General features: G+C 35.4%; 1 protein-coding gene across 2 annotated transcripts in view; it reads left to right on the top strand.

The window, feature by feature from the left end:
* ITGB1 (integrin subunit beta 1) overlaps nucleotides 1-19,920 on the top strand; it is a 41,993-nt gene that overhangs the window by 8,615 nt on the left and 13,458 nt on the right. For both annotated transcript variants that reach the window (XM_063099282.1, XM_063099281.1), the window contains exons 2-9: nucleotides 7,825-7,891; nucleotides 10,292-10,377; nucleotides 12,834-13,056; nucleotides 14,525-14,695; nucleotides 15,997-16,235; nucleotides 18,078-18,233; nucleotides 19,041-19,136; nucleotides 19,449-19,538. In XM_063099282.1, coding sequence (XP_062955352.1) covers nucleotides 7,825-7,891; nucleotides 10,292-10,377; nucleotides 12,834-13,056; nucleotides 14,525-14,695; nucleotides 15,997-16,235; nucleotides 18,078-18,233; nucleotides 19,041-19,136; nucleotides 19,449-19,538 — 1,128 coding nt within the window. The remainder of the gene's footprint in view (nucleotides 1-7,824; nucleotides 7,892-10,291; nucleotides 10,378-12,833; nucleotides 13,057-14,524; nucleotides 14,696-15,996; nucleotides 16,236-18,077; nucleotides 18,234-19,040; nucleotides 19,137-19,448; nucleotides 19,539-19,920) is intronic.

Here is a 19,920-nt window from a genome sequence, read left to right as displayed (position 1 = left end):
TGTTTTTTTGATATATCAGAATATCTCCAGCTAATTTTATTGTTAGTTTCTTTGTTTATTAAATATTAAGACATTGTGCTAGATACAGAGGATGTGGAGAAATGACTTCTAGGAGATGACAATTTATAAGGCAAGTCAACCATACATGTCTGTAGTAGATTGGTAGGAGCTATGTCAGTCTTAAACTTGAAATCTTTTAAACAAAGATTATTTATATTTGTCTTAATACATGTATATGTGGCTATATGTGAATCACCTGGCTTAGTCTGTCTTTCCTCTCCAGTTCTTGCCATCATTAGTTGACCTCAAAGGTTCATGCAGATGATATTTCTTACACTCTGGTCTAGCAGTTTTCTTGATTCTTTCAACTCTAGAAACTTTTTATTGTATTAGAAACCTCTGTGTCCATCTCACATCTTCTTGGCCTCGCCTCTGATTCCAGGCAGTGTTGCCGGGAAGAGTTCTGTGACTCACTGCCAGCTGGGTGTATCTTGCCGCAAGTGCCTCAGTGTTTTTCTCTTTCCCCTGGGGCTTTTCCGACAAGCCCTCTTGTTTGTCCATGGGGTAAGAAGCTGGCAGTGGCCATCTGGGCACATGCACTGTGTAGTTCTTGGAAGTGTGGGGGAGTTAACACTCCTTGAGGCAGGCTTTTTACCTGTGGGGGACTGGAGTTGATGAGTGTACCCTGTTGTCCCTCCGCTGGACAGACTTTCTGTATGCTTCTCCAGAGCTCTTGTCAATATCAAGTCCCCAGGCACCAGTATGATCAATAAAGTACTCTTATGTTGGCTTTTTCTCTTTTTCTTGGTTCACTCTCTTCAAAGTACCTCTCTCTTTTCCTGGGGTCACCTTCCATATAAACTCTCTGCACACCAGTTCTTGTCTCAGGCTCTGCTTTGGGACAGAACCCTGGCTAAAAAATTACCTATTGCTGTATCTTTAATGAGGCTTTTCACATAAGACTCTGAAATTCTAAACTCTCAACTCTCTTACTTTCCAGCTCTTTTCACGTCCTTGTTTACATGATCCCCTCTTCTCTTACCTACCCAAAAGTCTTTTGACTTTTTCCTCTTCTTTGTTAACTTTCTGTTAGTACCACAACTTCTTTACCCACCTTTTCCTCCTTCTGCACCTGCCCTGCTAATGAGTGGATTAATTCAGTAATTTCAGATTGGAGTCTGAGGACCCATGGGCAAAGTATTCTCAGAAATCTGAGCATTTCTACGAGCATTTTAAAGAATTTGTGCTTTTGTGTTAGTAAATAATAATAAACAACCAACATCTGGATTATCTGGTTGAGCACCTTGTAACAGAGTAATTATTTCAGTGTCTGTGTTTGTATTTGTAAATTAATTTTGGCTTGATAGTGTATGAGTCATGAGCATGAGGGATTTTATATCTTGCTTTAAATTGGCTTATATATACTTATAAGGATTGAAAATTAAGTCATCACAAGGTTATCTACAGTAACTCTTCTATTTAGAGAGGTTCTGGACATTAATTCTGAGAAACTCTTCTTTATACAACTCTTCATAAAATTTAATGCAGTTCAGCAAAAATTTTTGAGCATCGACTTTGTGCCAAGCACTTCTAGGTGCTATAGCTTATGAGTAAGACATACCAAGGCCCAGTTCTCTTGGAGCTTAGAATCCATCAGAGAAGATGGATATTAACAGGTACTTATAAGTAAGATAAATGTTACAAATGTGCCTTTATACGTTAGGGTGTCCAACCCCCAAATTGCTCTATAATCCAATTGCATCTTCCAAGTTTTCTTTAGTGCTGTAGCCCTTCCTCCTTTTCTCTCAGCATTGTCCTTGCTTCCCGTTTCACAGAAAGCTGTCCTGCATGAGTAAACTCTCTCAGCTCTCTGCCACAGAGATAAGGTGCTACACCTACCTCTGTTCCAAGTAATGCACTCCCTTGTGAACTGGATGCCATCCCTGTGCTCCAGAGAGGCCTGGCTCCATCAGTTATCTTCTCTTTTTCCTGTCTTCACCTTTTCAAATCTGCTGTCAGCTCTCCTTTCTTCCTAAGTATTCTTTTCTTTGCAATCTCATCCGTTTTCATAATTCAGTTACCACCTATACAGTATAATGACTAGTGTCTTGTGTCTCTAATCCTGACATGTCTCCTGAGATCTAGACCCATGTGTCTTAATTTCCCAGTAGGTATCTTCCCTAGATTTCACACGGTCATCTCACATTCTACATTTCTAAAACAAAACTCATTATTTTCTCCCCAACTCCATTCTCCTTCCTATGTCTTCTTTATTTAAAAGTGATGGTTATTTTAGATTTCTTTCTTTCTCCCACCAATCCTTATCCAAGTAAACATCAGATTCCTCATAACTGCCTCTCAGTGACTCATTTATTTTTCTTCTTGTTCATTTTTGTTACAGGTTGAGTACCTCTTATCCGAAATGCTTGGGACCAGAGTGTTTCAGATTTCGGATTTTTCAGGTTTTGGAATCTTTGTGTATACATAATGAGATAGATATCTTGGCGATGGGACTCAAGCCTAAACATGAAATTTATTTATATTTCATATATACCTTATACATATTGCCTGAGGCTAATTTTATGCAATATTTTAAACAATTTTTTGCATGAAACAAAGTTCGTGTACATTGAGCCATCAGAAAGCAAAGGTGGCACCATCTCAACCACCCATATGGACAATCTGTGGTGGTTTGGCATCACCATCATGCCTGACTCTGAATTTATATGCTACTGATAAACCATCATTTTCTTACACTTGTTAACACGTAAGTACTTAACAGTAAAAAATATGACATACCATTAATACAGTGAAAAAACACTTGACAAGTGGTCAGGGTAACTGAGCAGCATAGTAGCATCACCAGAATACCTGTATCAGCTCTTACAGAACAGCACCAACAAACAACAGCAGGCTTTTAGTCTGTACAGGTTGAGTATCCCTTATCTGAAATGCTTGAGACCTCAGAAAGTTTCAGATTTTAGATTTTCAGATTAGAGAAGCTCGACCTGTGTCTGCATATAGATGAAGACTTGAACCTTTGCAGTAAATTCTGTGTCTGTCTGCTGGCTCCTATCTTGCCACCTGTCCTCTTCCACACTAATTTTCTGCCATATGTATGTAGTTATGTAACTGTTCTGCCCAATTTTTTTTCAGTTTCTATACTATTTATAGAATAGAATATAAACTCTTTTATCATGGATAGCATTTAAGGCTTTCTGTAACCTAGCTCCTCCTGCTTGCCTGGTCTTGGTTTCTGTTATTTCTAACTCATAATTTAAGTCTCATAAATACCTAAGTATTTCAAGATTCTTTTGGGCCTTCTTGCTGTTTGAAAACTTTTAAACAATATAATTTATATGTATGGTAGAAAATTATAAGGATAAAATAATTATTCATTAGTCTACCAACAAGATATAACTACAAAAATATATGAATGTATTTTTTTCTAGTCTTTTTTTGTAAAGAGAGAAAAAGTGAGATGCAGAATTTCAATTTGGGTGGGGAGAGACAGAAAGAAGTTACTGTCATTCTTCTCAGGACTCCACAGCTTTCCCTGTGTGTGCAAACCTTTTGCCTAGAATATCTTCTCTCCGCTTATCTGCCTACCTGTGGCCATCTCCATGAAAGTGGAGATGCACTGTGTCCTTGTCTTCATTACAGAAACTATCACATCATATTGTACTATTTGTAATTTTGTCTTCAAACTGAACTGAAAGTTCCTTGAGGCAGTGATCTTTGTATTTCTAGGTTTTGTGCAAAATTGGACATAGTTGCCTGAGGATGAACCTCTAGAGAGGTTGGAGAAAACCAGTGGAGTCCAAGAGAAGAGAGGGTGTTAAAAAAGAATTGTGAATACTCCTAAATGTTGCTTGTGTAAATTCTTTGGTGATAAACTGATGTGTCCCCTCTAGTGCATATTGTAGGCGGTCAAGAAATATATAAGTGAGTGAATTGTAGAAAGTGAGATTTAAGGCCTGGAAAGAGTTCTTTTGCAAGAGCAGTTTCACATGCATGGTAGGGAGTGGACACCAGTTATGGAGGCTGAGGAGAGAAGAGGTGGTTTGGAAATGGAGACCAGTGTAAGCAACCAGTTCTGGACCTTTGACTATGAAGAGGATATGAGGTAGGATTACTATGGGATCTGAAAGGCATCTTTACCTGTTGTCCCATCATAATGAGCTGTCTTATGTGGAATGCCATTGGTAGGAAACTCCTTAGGGCACCTTTTCGCAGAAGAATCAGCTGGAATACAGGCCCTGCCCCCAGAGATTGCGGTTCTTAGACCTAAAACTGATGCAGTTTTTCCCTAAACCACAGGTAAACGCAGGTAAATCTGATGCAGTTTTCCCCTAAAGCACACTTTGACTAGTAAGGCCTTCGGAGGTTTTGAAGTATGGTACTCTCTTGGTGCAGTTTTCCACTCCCCCCCACATGCAGAAGGAGTACTGAGTACCTGCAGAAGATTGTCAGGATTGATAGGGGAGGCTGCTGAGTCTTCTCTGCCACTTCTTTACTATCCAGCTTTCTAACTGTGGCCGGTTCTGAGCCTCATGTCCTCATAGCTCTTCTTTATTCTTCATTGCTGTCGTCCTCTGGCCCTTCTCCCTTTGCCTGAGAGAAAGCCTGGCCTTCTGTAGACATCACCTGCCAAAGACAGCGCCTCTCTGTTTCTTGCCAGAGCGCTGACCAGTCACAGGAGAGTTGACATCTGTCCCTCAGCTCTTTCCAGCCGTTTTCCTTGTTCTCTCAGCTGTTCTTCAACACTAAAGACTTGTTTTGCCTGCTTCTGAGTTGGGAGCTCTTCCAGAGACATGCATATTTTGGAAGGCTGAGCTTTGGTGTGTCAAGGTTTATAAAAGGAAAAGGACAGTGGCAGTTAAAGTAATATTTTAAAGCAGCGTGGCCTCAGAATATTAGGAAACATTTTCTGTTACTTAATAACTTTATCTTAGTGGTGATTCTCTAAATCGTATGATATTTTGAAAGATTTTTCAGGGCATAGTGGTGGTCATTCAAGTAGCCTGAATAATATCTTGAAGAAACATGTATCAGTCCATATATGGAACAAATATTTGTTCCGTTCACTTTGTGTGGAAACGGTGCAGATGCTCCAGTCATCACAGTGATGCATTTCCTCAGGAGTCAATGTTCCAGGTCCTTTTAGTCATAGCTTTGGAACTGATAATATTATTTGAATTACTTAGAACTATAGTCTATATAGATTTACTACACATTAAACCTTTTAGGCAGGCCTTAAACTGAATTGTTAGGCATTTCACACTTCTATGATGCTCAACTTTTGTTAGTGTCTTGGATGCAGTTTTGTTTACATGTTATAGATGATATGTAAGCAAAATGGCAAGCTCGAGGCATTACAGAACTTGCTGGTCTGAGCACGATTGCAAAGTGGATGACTGCAAGTTATTCTTATCTCTTTTCTCTGGGAAGCCAACATTCAGCAGAGGAAATGCAAGTATCCCAGGGGTGCTCTGAGCCCAACTTAAAAGCATTCTGAAAAGTAGTATTCTATAGGAATAGCATCCTGGAAAGCAAGTCCTTGAAGATGGATGTTTTTAAAAGAAATACTCAGTGTTAACGTGGAATTCAATAGACTTTTCTTATTAAAGGGAATTTACCAAGAAAAAAATTCCACAGAATTAAACTGGGCTATGGTTGTTTTCATTAAGAAAGCAAAAAGAAGAAAAGAACAAACAAAACCCCATTTTCTTTATATTATGCATTATGTCTTAAATTTGTAATCTCCAGATCTCTTTGGTTGCTTTATGTTTATGTACTGTTATTTTTACATTCCTCTCATCTTAATGTACACCTTGCATCCAAAATTATTCTGTAAACCTTTTAATGTTGCTGCATTTTGTTATTTTTATGACTGTCTAATAGTCCCTAAAGTTGATGTAGTTAGATTTCCCTATTACAGGTTGAGTATCCAAAATCCAAAACACTCCAAAATCCAAAATTTTTTGAGCACCAATGTGGTGCTAAAGGAAAATGCTCATTGGATCATTTTGGATTTCGAATGCTCAACTGGTATCCTACAAATATTCCAAAATCCAGAAAAATCTGAAATCCAAAACACTTCTTCTGGTCCCAAGCATTTCAGATAAGAGATACTCAACTTATATTAGGAATAAAATGTTTGCATTTTTTGCCTATTATAAATGTACTAGAGTACCATACTGAATGTGTGCGTGTATGTGTATGTATCACTTTTTTTATATTTAGTTATTTCCTTAGGGTAATTTCCCAGTAGCTGGATTACTAAATTAGAAGAAAGAAATATTTTTTGCAATTTTGATATAGGTTGTCAAATTATTTTCCCCCAAGTTGTGTCAGTTTATAGAGCTACCAGTTGGTTGCTCTTAGCCATCTGCAGTAGGTTTCGTTGGGTTAAAAAAAACTTTTGGGCGGGGGGCTAATTAACCTTATATCGCATCACTTATATATTTTTGATAACTAGTAAAACTAACTTTTTTGGTATATATTTGTACTTTTTTTTGTATTTTGTCTTGTGGGAGGGACAGATATTTATGCATAATTATTAAACTGACTGCTAGTCTAAGAGCAGTAAATAGCTAGGGGATAGGGCCAGCAACCTGTGACTATAGCCATCTTTGATGAAATTTGGTAAGATATAGATTAATATCATTGTGAAAACTTTGAGAAAATAGTTATATACCTAAAAGTTGGAATTTGCGGTAGTCTATTTAATATACAGAATATTACCTAATTTTTTTGTTAGAGATTCTAGAAGATACTCAAGACTTTCAGGGTTTTCTTATGTCTGATTTTTTTTTGTTTGTTTTTTGTTTTTGGTCTAGTTTGTAGATCTGGAAACTGTACAGAATGAAATTGAATATTTTACTAATTCTGTTCATGGAAATTGATCTTAAAAAAGAGAAATAGTAGTTCAAACTCAAAAATTGAGTCGGGACCCTGTGCAGGTTGTTGGTCTTAGCCTGAGGAGAAATAAAAACTACGTAAGAGTTGTAAGCAGGGGAATGACTAGATCAGGTCTTTGAAAAGTTCACTCAGACTGATGTTTAGGAACTGAAGCATCTGGGTATGCCTGTTTGAGCCCCTGGGAGCCACAGGAGATAATGGAGATAGAGAGTCCAGAAGACAAAACTGTGTTTGACACTGTATTCTTTTTTGAGCACTGTTATTTATTGATTTATTTATTTTTAATTGGTTATCAATATTCATGGGGTACAAAGCAGATTGTCACCACTTGTGCCTAAGATGTAATGGCCAGATTCGTACTGGCAGCATGCCCATTACCACAGATTGTGATTATACCCCGTGTCCCCCACTCAATTATCCCCCCAATTATCCCTGACCTCCCTCTCTATCCCCCTTTCCCCACTCTGCTTTGTATCCCTAGGTATGTTCTCTCCCTCTGCAAGTCCAGTGCACCACTGTGGTCTTTCTTTCCTTCCTTCTTTCTCTCTTAGCTCCCACTTATGAGTGAGGACATGCGGTGTTTATCCCTCTGTGCTTTGCTTGTTTCAGTCAGCATAAGTTTCTCCAAGAGTACTGTTATTTAAATGTTAAGATATATTCAATTTAGAGAAAGGCAAGAATGGATTCTGGGGATCTGGTATGGCAGTGACTTTAGGAGTGTAGGTGAAAGGTAAGGTAACCAGCTAGAGAGGAGAGGTAGAGAGGTATTGGAGAGAAATGTTTAGAGAAGTATCATGTTTATAAAATCAGTAGAAGATAAGGTGGTGGAACATTTTATGTTTAATGCATTTTCTTTTCTTTATTATTTTCTAATATAATGGTGCACATTTTATATTTCAGATGAATTTACAACTGATTTTCTGGATTGGACTTACCAGTTCAATTTGCTGTGTGTTTGGCCAAACAGGTAAAAAAAAAGTTTTCTTAATTTTCTTTTTGTTTCAGTATCTTGTATCACTCTTTGACCAATTAGATTCCTGGGAAATCGTAAGTCAGATCGTGCTGCTCCTTCTGAAAGCTCTGCAGTGGATCTGTCTCAGTCAGTAAAGGACAAGAGCCTACAAAGTCCTTCATTATCAGGCTCCTTTGGCCTCAGCCACCCAGAATGATGATAGGCAAGTTGGCTAGTGAAATGCGAAAATGATGGGTATAGAGTAGACTACAGAAAGTTCTTTTGAAAGTGTAAGAGTGTTTAAGTAGAAACCAAAAGCATGTAATAGATTTAGAAGCAAATAAGTAAATGTGTGGAATGGTATGTTACGAAGTCCATTGCTATCTGAAAGCATGAAACCGTGAGCAATTGGCTTTCGAGAAGATGTTCTAGCTTTTTGATCAAAAAGTCTTGCAGTGTTCACTTCATCTGGAAGAGCAGTGAAAATAAAGCTGAGGATATATTTAACCTTCCTTATAAACACTGGTGCATCCACATGTGTAATAATGGATACCCAGTTCTGTTCTCCAAATCCCAGAAGAGTACACGATATCGGACAATTTGAATTATTTGATCTCAGAATAGGAAGGACTTACTACATATAAAAATGAAGGAAGAAACCATAAAGGAAACTATTGATAAATTTGAATGACATAAAATCAACAGCAATAACAAAAAACCCCAAATATCTGTGTCAAAACACCATCAGCAAGTTGAGAAACTATAGTTTAGCTTCATTAATTTGTGCAGAAATCCAGTAAAAACCAGTAAGTACAACAATAGAAAAATTTGCAAAAGACATAACAGAAAATTTACAAAAGAAATGGTCAGTAAAAATATGAAAAATATGAAACCTTAAATAACTGAGAATCGAACTGATATCCTAATTTATACTTGATAAATCAGTAAAATTTTTTATGTTAAAGTACTTGGTGGCGTTGATGTGGTGAAATGGTTATTTGTAAACTGTTTGGGGAGTATAAATTAGGATATTACTTCTGATAGAAATTAGTGTGTATTGAGAATTCTAAAAACTTTAATATGAGGATACTTCAGAAAGTTCATGGAAAAATAGATTTACAAGGTAACACCACTCTTTTCATTAACTTTTAGAAGTACCCTTGTATATTCTTAAACTCAGTAGTTGTTTTTGTTTTGGTTTTTTTTTTTCAAGTTTGTTATAAGGTAATAATCAGATGTGTACCAAGGTGTATATGTAAGAGTGGTTATCACAGTGCATGTGTATATGTGTATGTATAGTATGTGTATGTGCGTTTGTGTATGCATGTGAACAAGCATGTATGAAATGTGTACACACACAGTTGGAACCAATCTAAATTTGTCTAACATTAAATAGGGTATATTCATATAATGAAATATTATATAATCATTAAAAGCCACATTTCTGAAGAATTTGTAATGACATGAATGAAATACTTGGGATAGGTTATAAAAAGCTGTATATAAACTATGTATAAAGCATATCCTGAATGTTATTCAAATAATATGTCTATATTGCTTGCTTCCTTGCTATTTCTTTTTTTTTGGGGGGGGGGGTGGCTGGCCAATATGGGGATCAGAACCTGTGACCTTGGTCTTATGAGCACCACATTCTAAACAAGTGAACTAACCAGCCAGCCTCTCTTACTATTTCTTGACCTATCTGCATAGAAAAAAGACTGGAAATAAATATATAAAAATGTTAATAGTGGTTCTCTCTTAGTGAGCAGATTATGGGTGGTTTTTAGTTTGCTCTTTATGCTTTTATGTGTTTTCCAAATTTTTTATAATGAGTATATATTATGTTTATAACCAAAAAATATTCAGTTGGAGACAGTGCTTATTAGTGTGTATCACATGAAAAGCATGCTAGTCCTTAGGTGGATTTAAAGAAATGGAAGACGTACTTTGAACTCAGAGCCTGAAAAATCATTATGTGTTGGATAAATATGAACTTTTCAATTACTTAATGTACTAAAAATGAAGGGAAAGCCCTGAAGATGCCTGTGGGGGTGTGGGTGTGGTAGTATGAGTCAAATGAAAAGAAATACTACTTTACCCCATTGTAAGAAAATTCATGACATTTATGACCATCCAAAATGGTAGATTCTGAAATTATACCTTTGGAAAAAAGAATCTAGTCTTTAATATAGAAGACCAAAAACCAAACTATGCTTTTATGGCTTTCAGTGCCAAGGTGATACAAAAATTATGACCTCTTTGGAATAGGTCTAGTTCAGTTGGTAAATAGGTAATAGGTCATAGTATTCATATTTAACATTTTTATGTATTGCATTATTTGTCATTGTGATCCTGATTTTTCATTATTTTCTTTCTGAAGCTTCAGGTAAAGTAGTCTATTCTTTTTCCTGACAGATGAAAATAGATGTTTAAAAGCAAATGCCAAGTCGTGTGGAGAATGTATACAAGCAGGGCCAAATTGTGGGTGGTGCACAAATTCAGTAAGTAAGATTGCTCAAGTCCTTTCTGTTTATTCTCTAGTTATTTAGTGTTGCCCAATGCTGTTTCCTTGGGAAGTACTGGATATTTCATATAAATCAATGATTATTGAATAATGTGTGATGATCTATAACTGCACCATTCAACATGATAGCCAATAGGCACATAAGTCGATTGAGCACTTGAAACATGGGCAGTACAATTTGAGAACTGCTAAGTCTCAAATACATATCATATTTTGAAGACTTAGTATAAAAAAATTATTAATAATGTTGAAATGAAATTTTGTATATATAAACATATATATATATAAATCTATATAATGTATAACATAAGTGTTACAGTTAATTTCCACTGTTTTTTTTTTAATGTGGCTATTAGACAATTTTAAAATAAATATATATGTAGCTCATCTTTGTGACACGTTATATTTTTATTGGATAACTTTCTCTGAAAAACCTAGCCGTTTAGTTTGACTGTTTTACACTTTTTCCCTTTTTCTGATGGGGAAGGTATAAATTAACCTTCCTAATTATATTTGACTTAAACTTATATAGAATTGTTTGCATTCTGATATGAACCCATTGAGATTAGTGTTTGAATTTTATTCACTTTTGTCCTCTCCTTACAATACTTAACATGGTGCCTTCCATAATGCTTACTAAATGTTCAATGAGTGAATGAGTGAATGAATGAATAAGTCAGAACAGGAGGTAAAAAGTCATTTTGAGATTATGTAATTATTTTACAGGTAACTTTTATCAGAAGGTCAGAAGTTTGTTGATTATGTTTTTACCTAGGTTTTTGGACCCAGATTTCAAGTGCCTAACTGTTTCTGTAGGTTTAACTGGTCAAATATTGGATATGTCATTTAGTTTGACCATATGAAAGACAAAATAAGAGGTTTTTGTTTTCTTATTTCAAAATTTTTCTAATGGCACTTTCTGTTCTAAAAATGGTATGCTGGGTTTTAATTGGAAACAGTGGAGGAAATAAGGAGTGTGGTGAGTTTGTCTTGGGCTAGTCTTGCTTGACTAAAGCTGTTGGTTTTCTTATCTGGAAAATGAAGATGATAATGCCTATTTTATCTGTTGTTTAAGGTTCTAAATAAGTAGTTGTGGCTATTGCTATCAACAGCATCTATATTATGGGGCTATAGTTTTGTCTGTAATTGAGGGTTGTCCTAGACAAAGTGTTCTTTAAATACTTTAGCCTTTTAGCTTTGGGACATTGTTCTTAAATTATTAAAGGTTCTTTTGGAATATGTTTAGTGAAATTTTATTTAGATGTTATGATCTTGAAGTTGCTGGATTGGCTAATATGTGGAAATGTATAATTCACTAGGATCTTGTGCTTTGGTAGTATTTTAGATTTGATAACAAATGAAAATAGTGCAGCTTTAAATCATCTGACACTTGATATTTCCTTCCAGTTGTTCCTCTAACTACATAAAAGTTCTCGTTAGTGTTATGTTTCCTTAAAAAAAAAAAACTTATGAAAAACTATTATATATTCTTGAAATATCTTCATTTACTGTTACTTTATATAGCAATATGAAATTGATAGACAATGAACAAATACCATACATAATGTCATTGATTCCCCCCCCAGCATTTCATGAAATACTTATATTTAAAATTTTTATATACATATTTAACAGCAGTGTTTTTGTTTTTACTAAGGTACTTTTCAGTCATCTGATAACAACTGAAAAATAGCACATTTTGAATTTATGTTATTACTGGAATTTTACTCCAAGCCACAAGTATACATTCACATACTATTAGTATCTTTTTTTCTTTTTTTTAATTTACCCTATGAAAATATGTTCATGACTTTTGTCATGTGATCACTTCTGTATTGTTTTTGAAAATAAATTTTTAAAAGCTTGTTTACAGTAATAGCCAATACTTGAATTTTTTTTCAAACCTTCAGGAATATACTTATTAAATCTGTGCTACATTTCTTGGTCTCCTTTTTAAAAATACTGTCATTCACTGAGATGTTTTTAGGCTGATGTGTTTTCTCTAAACATTGGGTTGTTAAAGATGTGATGGGGAAAGCGCTACATAATATAAGGGACTTCGTAAGGAATTTTCTAAAGGAAATTTTGGGAAAAAATATTGTCTGATATTTGAGTATATACACTACTAGTATCTGTTAACTATGTTGAATAAATGATTTTACTGAAGAAATTTTTGATTGGATTCTCTGAATTAGAAGATGGGACATTTAAAATACACACTTAGGCCAGGCCTGAGAAAGGTATTACTTTCTAGGAAATGATTTGGTTTGTTTTTAAACATGAGCAATTATCATGGTTTTGCTTAAAAGCTAGAAATGAGGTACATTAGATGCCATTTGATTTTTGTAATTTAATTGCATATTTGCAATTAAGATTATATAAAAAGGTTTGTTTACACTTTTTATTTATGTGTGTATTTTATGTGTCATTTAGACATTTTTACAAGAAGGAATGCCTACTTCTGCACGATGCGATGATTTAGAAGCCTTAAAAAAGAAGGGTTGCCATCCCGATGACATAGAAAATCCCAGAGGCTCCAAAGTTATAAAGAAAAATAAAAATGTAACCAACCGTAGCAAAGGAACAGCAGAAAAGCTCCAGCCAGAAGATATTACTCAAATCCAACCACAGCAGTTGGTTTTGCAATTAAGATCAGGTACAGAAGTCTTAAGTCTGTGAATATGTTCATTTCTGCTTGAAGTTTTTGACACCAGCTTTATGCAAGCCTTTTACTGATTTCTGTTGAGGGCTGATTTTCACATATGGACTGGCACTCAAACAAAAATGCGGAATAAGTTAATTTTTTTGCAGACATAACAATTTGTAAGATGCGTGTACTTGGAATAATATTAAATGTTGCCTAATGTCCCAAGTAAATTCTGTTAAAGATTCAGAAAGTATTAATTAGGTTTAACGGATTTTAAAAATGAAAGTGTCCATCCTCTGGTGTGATTGCATGTTATAAAGGAAATATTTTTACCTGTTCTTCTCCTTTGTATTTGTTTAGTACTGTGAAAATATTAAGGTTTTTATAAGTATCTGTGACAGAGCCACCTCTCCTTTCTCCTTCTGGTCGTCCCCTTTCTCTCAGAAGAACGTGCACTCGTCCCTGTGGCTTCCCTCCCACCCACTCCTCAGCCTGGTGCAGTCGGGCCTCTACTTCTAAACCTCATGCTAGCAAAGCTACACCACCATCACCTTGAGCCACCAGACCTAGTGGTTCAAGGTGATGGCCTAAGTGCCACTTTGAACTTCTGGAAGTGCTTTCCTCTTGGCTTCCTTGATCACTCCTTATCTCTTTACCATTGCAAAAGACCCTTTTGTGTCTTTTTCTTCCTCCCACTCTGCCATTCAGTTTTACTCTCATGGCTTTAAAAACTATTTGTATCCTGCAACAACACAGAGGACTTTTCTTTTGAGCTGCATACTCATTTCTCCAACTGCGTACTAGAAACTTATGTAGAGAAAATCTGCGGATTAAAATTTTAATAATTTTTCATCCAAACCTTCTCTTTCTCCTGTATTTCTTACATGAATTATACCTAACATCTCTTGTATCTCTTTCTTCTTCCTCATTGCTTAAGTTTAGATCTTTGTTATATTCCTCTTGGATTTTTTTCTGTTCTTTCTTAACTAGATTGTTTGTCCCTGTAATTCATTTTTAAAACTTTTTGCTGGGTTTTCTTAAGTAAAAATCAGATCATGTTATTCACTTTCATATACCAGCATCTCATTACACAGAAAACAAAGTTCTCGTTTAAACTTCAGCCTCTAAAAAATTAGTTGTCTCTAAAAAGTTGCCACTTCATTCTGATTTTTTCAGTTGTTTGTTTTCCTCTCATAGTGATAAATTGGCTGTGTATTTGTCTGTCTTGCCCATGGTGTATCGGGGATGTTATCTTTCTTGTCTCTGGATCCTCAAGGCCTGGCATTTTAAGTATTTGTTGAATAAATTGAGTGCACCTATTAGTTACTTATGGAACTCCCAGGTTTTTGTAAAAATTATGACACTTAATACATTTCATTTTATAGTGTTTATCATATAAATCAGATTTATTTGGCTTTTCTCATTTGCTTTTGATTTCTGGAAAGCTAATTTCATTCTCTAATCTCTGTTTAATTAGGGGAGCCACAGATGTTTACATTAAAATTCAAGAGAGCTGAAGACTATCCCATTGATCTCTACTACCTTATGGACCTCTCTTACTCAATGAAAGATGATTTGGAGAATGTAAAAAGTCTTGGAACAGATCTGATGAATGAAATGAGGAGGATTACTTCAGACTTCCGAATTGGTAGGAAAAATTAATAATTTTCATTTGTATAAGTCTTGGCAGTTCTCAAAGCTCTTTTATGTTTTTTTTCCTTTGTTCTTCACAACATATTTGGGACATAAATAGACCAGTTTTTAGGCTTTTCTTTCTGAGAGGAAACTGATATTCCTATCACATTTAATAATCTTGCCCCCTCATCGTTCCTCTGTCACTGTGTGCTACTATATTACTTGACACAGATTATACCTCAGATAATGTAATGCATGCTTGTTTTCATAGCAGTTTATCCATTCATCTATTGATATATTTTATAAACAAGTAGTGAGTACCCAGATTCTCTTTCATTACTGATTAGTATGACCGCACCTACCTGTACAGCCTAATGTCACTTCAGACCTAGATTTTTCGTGTTATAATAATCTCCTTTCCCAACCTCATTTTCCCTATTTCATGTATCTCCAACTTTTTACCTGCTTCTTTTTACTACTGGTATATAAGAGATTTAATAACAGAGTATTGGAAAACTTGATAGTCTTCTTGAGACCTAAAAGCTACCTTTCAAATATTAACTCTACGTTATTGTAATCATTAAATGATAGCACTTGCTTAAAATGTTCTTTCATTCAGTAAGCATAATTCAAGAACCTTGGGGTAGGAAGCTCTTACCAAGTTAGTTTTTTGAAATGTTCAGAATTCCAGAATATTCATTCATTCATTCATGCATGCATGCATGCATGCATGTATTCATTCATTCATTCAACTTGTTATTATTGAGGGTTGGTATGCTAAGAAAATGAATATGAGTTATTGTTAAAGTGGGTAGACAAAAGAAAGAGATTGATTTATGTCTTAGTCGATTTGGGCTGCTATAACAAAATGCCATAAACTAGGTAGCTTATAAACAACAGAAATTGATTCCTCACAGTTCTGGAGGATAAGAAATCCAAGATCCAGGCAGATTCAGTGTCGGGTGAGGGTCCACTTTCTGGTTCACAGGTGTTGCCTTCTAGCTGTATCCTCTCATGGTGGAAGGGAGAAGGCAGTTCTCTGGGGCCTCTTTTATAAGGATGCTAATCCCATTCATGAGAGCTCCACCCTCATGATCTAATCACCTCCCAAAGACTCTGCTTCCTAATACCATCACATTGGGGATTAGGTTTTCAATATATGAATTTTGGGGGAGATACACATTCAGTCCACAGCAATTTACATGTGATAACATACTTGACTTTTTTTTTTTAATGCAAGTTTAGCTAGCTAGGTAGCTAGCTATCTGTCTATCTCTATTCATTCATGTATCCATATGCATTTTTTCTTCATAGGATTTGGCTCGTTTGTGGAGAAAACCGTTATGCCATACATTAGTACAACACCAGCTAAACTCAGGAACCCTTGCACAAGTGAGCAGAACTGCACCAGTCCATTTAGCTACAAAAATGTGCTCAGTCTTACTGATAAAGGAGAAGTATTTAATGAACTTGTTGGTAAACAGCGCATATCTGGAAATTTGGATTCTCCAGAAGGTGGTTTTGATGCAATCATGCAAGTTGCAGTTTGTGGAGTAAGTGCATTTATTTCCTACAAGGGCATATTATTTGTACTATTTACGTGAATTTTAAGTGTAATTCTACTATCAGTTAGTAGAAAGACCTTCACTACCATATCATTTGATTATCCCAGAGAACTACAGATAATAATCCCTTAAATTCCCTGTAACTATAAGTATATTATAAAATCATATTTAATCATTATGTTTCTATTTCAGCCAGATAGGTGGTTAGGTCATTCATACAGGGTTTTGAAAGCCAGAATGCTAACCATTTGAAATAGTGGGGCGACTTAGCTGTATTTTAGCTAGCGTTCTGAGTTTTTAGAAGAGGCCCAAGTGTCCTAACTTTCTGGCTTTGTAATTAGAGAGGGAATTGATGTTATCCGAGGCATCACCAGGAACCTTGAAAGTGCAGAAATGGAGTAATATATCATCTTCTTTTGGTCAGTTTTCTTCTGTTCATCATCTTCGAAAGAACTTGTTAAGCTCCAGTTTGTAAGCTTTATGAGAACATGTATTTTGAGAAGTAATATAATATTTGTAATTGTAATTGCAAGATTTTTAGTAGCAGCAAGCTCATCTCTATTGGACCAGTGATTAGCATTTTATGACCCATGTACCAGCTGAGTATTTTGAGATGTCCTCTTAATGATATAGCTGAGGCTAAAACTAGAAAACATTGTGAGGTAAAGTTCGTCTTAAGTATCTAGTACTATCTCATTTTTTTTCCCTCATAAGACCCCTTTTCCCTAGAAGAACTTCCTCGATTCCACATGCCTCTTAGTAGTTATTTTTTAACCAATTTTTGCTAAGGTGCTAACTGATATGCAGATATTGTTGTTACTTTTGACTTCTCACTAGGATGGTTGCAATTTAAGGGTAATCTCTGCTTTTAAGGCTGAAGCAAGAGTGGTGATTTGGGTAGTAGTGCCTAGCCTGACACCCCTTTTTTTCTAGCCATTTATTTGTGATCCTGTTAGCAGCTTGTTGTAGAGAGCATTCTCTGGGTTGCCTCTAACCTACCTTCACCAGTGGGATCACACAAGCCCTGGCACCCATGGTCCTAGTTATATTTCTATGCTTGTCATGCTGTTCTACTTTTCTAGATGCAAAAGAGACAGACATTACACTTTTGAAAGATTGCCAGCGTTAATAGTTCCTGCCTTCAGGGAATTTAGTTTTAGGAAGATATAAACAGGTTTACAGTTTTAGGAAGTTATTATTTAAACAGTCGTATTGAGTAAATTTAGCCAAATATAATTACAACATTACCATAGAGAGAAGAAGATTTTACTGCTACTTTAAATTCTGTATTGAATAAGGTGGAGAATAAAATAAATAAATGAACAAATAAACAGTACTGATTGATGAGTTAAAACAGGTGAAATTAAGCAGGGCAAGTCCTTGGATGAGAGAATTAGTTTTTTCTGTAATTAATAGAAGGCCTAATATGGAGGGCCAATAGAGGAGGTATATTATATAGATGATAGAGCAAGAATGGATGGAAGGATGGATGGGAACAAGATAGCAGCTGTAGGGTAAAGTTAGTTATAGGCAGAGAGACTTATTTATCAACAGATACTCATTGAACACCTACTATGTGCCAGGCACTGTGGTCGCTGCTGTAGTTATGAAGGTGAGCAAAACCAAAAGACAGTTTTTAAAAGGAGCTGGTGGAAGAGCTTCCTTCAGTTGGCTCTGTTTATCAGCGTGATTATCAGCACTGTGATAAGGAAGACAAAGAGAAGATACAGAATTAGGTTGAAAGGACAACGGTAGCCCTATGAAAATTGAAAGACTTATGCTGAATTATAGTAAATAGTGTTTTAAAATTGAAATCCTTTTCTTTTCAAGTCATTGATTGGCTGGAGAAATGTTACACGGCTGCTAGTGTTTTCCACGGATGCTGGGTTTCATTTTGCCGGAGATGGGAAACTTGGTGGCATTGTTTTACCAAATGATGGGCAGTGTCACCTGGAAAATGATGTATACACAATGAGCCATTATTATGTAAGTGCTTAATTCCTTCCATAGTGAATAGGTTCATGTTGAATTTTTGTGTTTAATACTAAAATATTGTGGGTGACTGGCTTGTGGGCTTTTCAGGGTTTGAGGTTTTGGTATTGTGGTAAGTATGGACCCTAATCTAACGTGCAGGAAAGCTAGTACTGCTGTTTGTGAAGATGTGGCTTTGTGTCTGCTTCCTTCCACGTAGACAAGGCCTCGCTGGGGTAGAAAAGGGATGCCCAGGCACCACTTCTACTCCTTACCTCCGCCCGGAGCTGTGTCTCCTCTCACTCACACATAGCATTTGGTAGCAAAGTTGATAGTATTGCTAAACCAATAATTTGTCTAGTCTTATACTCTTTATCTTTGACATGATTTTTAAAAGTAGGCACCCTGCCTTTTTTGAAAATAAATGTTCTTCAGATTTTAGAAGAAATCCAAACATTGGTAAATCTTGGTCTTTTTCTTAAGTGACATATAATAGAACTTTTAATTACTGACAATTCTTTAATTTTGTTGTCCTTACATTTAATATACATAGATAATCTTATTTAAAACTCTTTTATACATACATAAGAGTAGAGAAATTTTTATACATACATAAAAGTGGAGAGAAGAGTATTAGAAACCCACATGTATATACTGCCCACTTCAGCAATTGTTTGCATTTGATTCTCTTATTTGAAAGCAGTCTTGTGTAAGTAATTCAGTTATATATGCAAGTTGTTATTATTTTCAAAAAGTATTGAAGAACTGAAATAGATATGAAGGATGTATTTACATACTAAATCATATTACTTAATTTCTTAGGACTATCCCTCTATTGCTCACCTTGTCCAGAAACTCAGTGAAAATAACATTCAGACAATTTTTGCAGTTACTGAAGAATTTCAGCCTGTTTACAAGGTAAGTATGTGTGGCATAAAAAGAACAAAGGCTTAGATCTTTTTTGCTTAGTCATTAGAGGCAAAATTATATGTCTGAATTGAAATGTAGGAAATGTCACCAGATAGGCAGACTGAATTTTACAAAAGTGGTTCACATTAATTTTTAACCACATATTATACAGCTAGTTGTTTTTTTCCGGTTTGACTCCTAAAGTTACTTAAGAAATATATTGGGAACTGGTATTTAAAAATAAATGTTAGTTGCTCAGTAGATGCTAATTGGTTGAATGAACAGTATTTGTATTTTACATGTTTTGTCTTTTAATTGCAGGAACTGAAAAATTTGATCCCTAAGTCAGCAGTAGGAACATTATCTGCAAATTCTAGCAATGTAATTCAGTTGATCATTGATGCATACAATGTGAGTACATTTTAAATACATCAGTTTTGGACAATACCCTGTTGAGAATACTTTGCTCAGAGAAAGTAAAACTTCCTTTATGCACAATTTAGCAAGCCCAGAGGACAAAAAAAAAATTAAATTCTAGTTCTGGTGGAAAAACTTCATATTGTCTTACAAAAGCATAATTATTTGCATAGCCTCAACAAAGCAAAAATATAAGGGCATGTGGGGAAAATTTCTAAATATCTGTGTGTATATCATTAAGTGATAGATCTTGTTGGAAAGTAAGTGTAAAACATAACTTGCATTTAGATTTATAGGATTCCCTCAATCTTCCTTTTCCTCTCCGAAGTATCCTTTATAGATTCATCTGTTTTGTTGAATTGTGCTGGAAAACCTT

Source organism: Cynocephalus volans, chromosome 6 (genome assembly GCF_027409185.1).
Source record: "Cynocephalus volans isolate mCynVol1 chromosome 6, mCynVol1.pri, whole genome shotgun sequence".
Lineage (NCBI taxonomy): Eukaryota > Metazoa > Chordata > Mammalia > Dermoptera > Cynocephalidae > Cynocephalus > Cynocephalus volans.
This window is presented reverse-complemented; position numbering and strand designations above follow the sequence as displayed.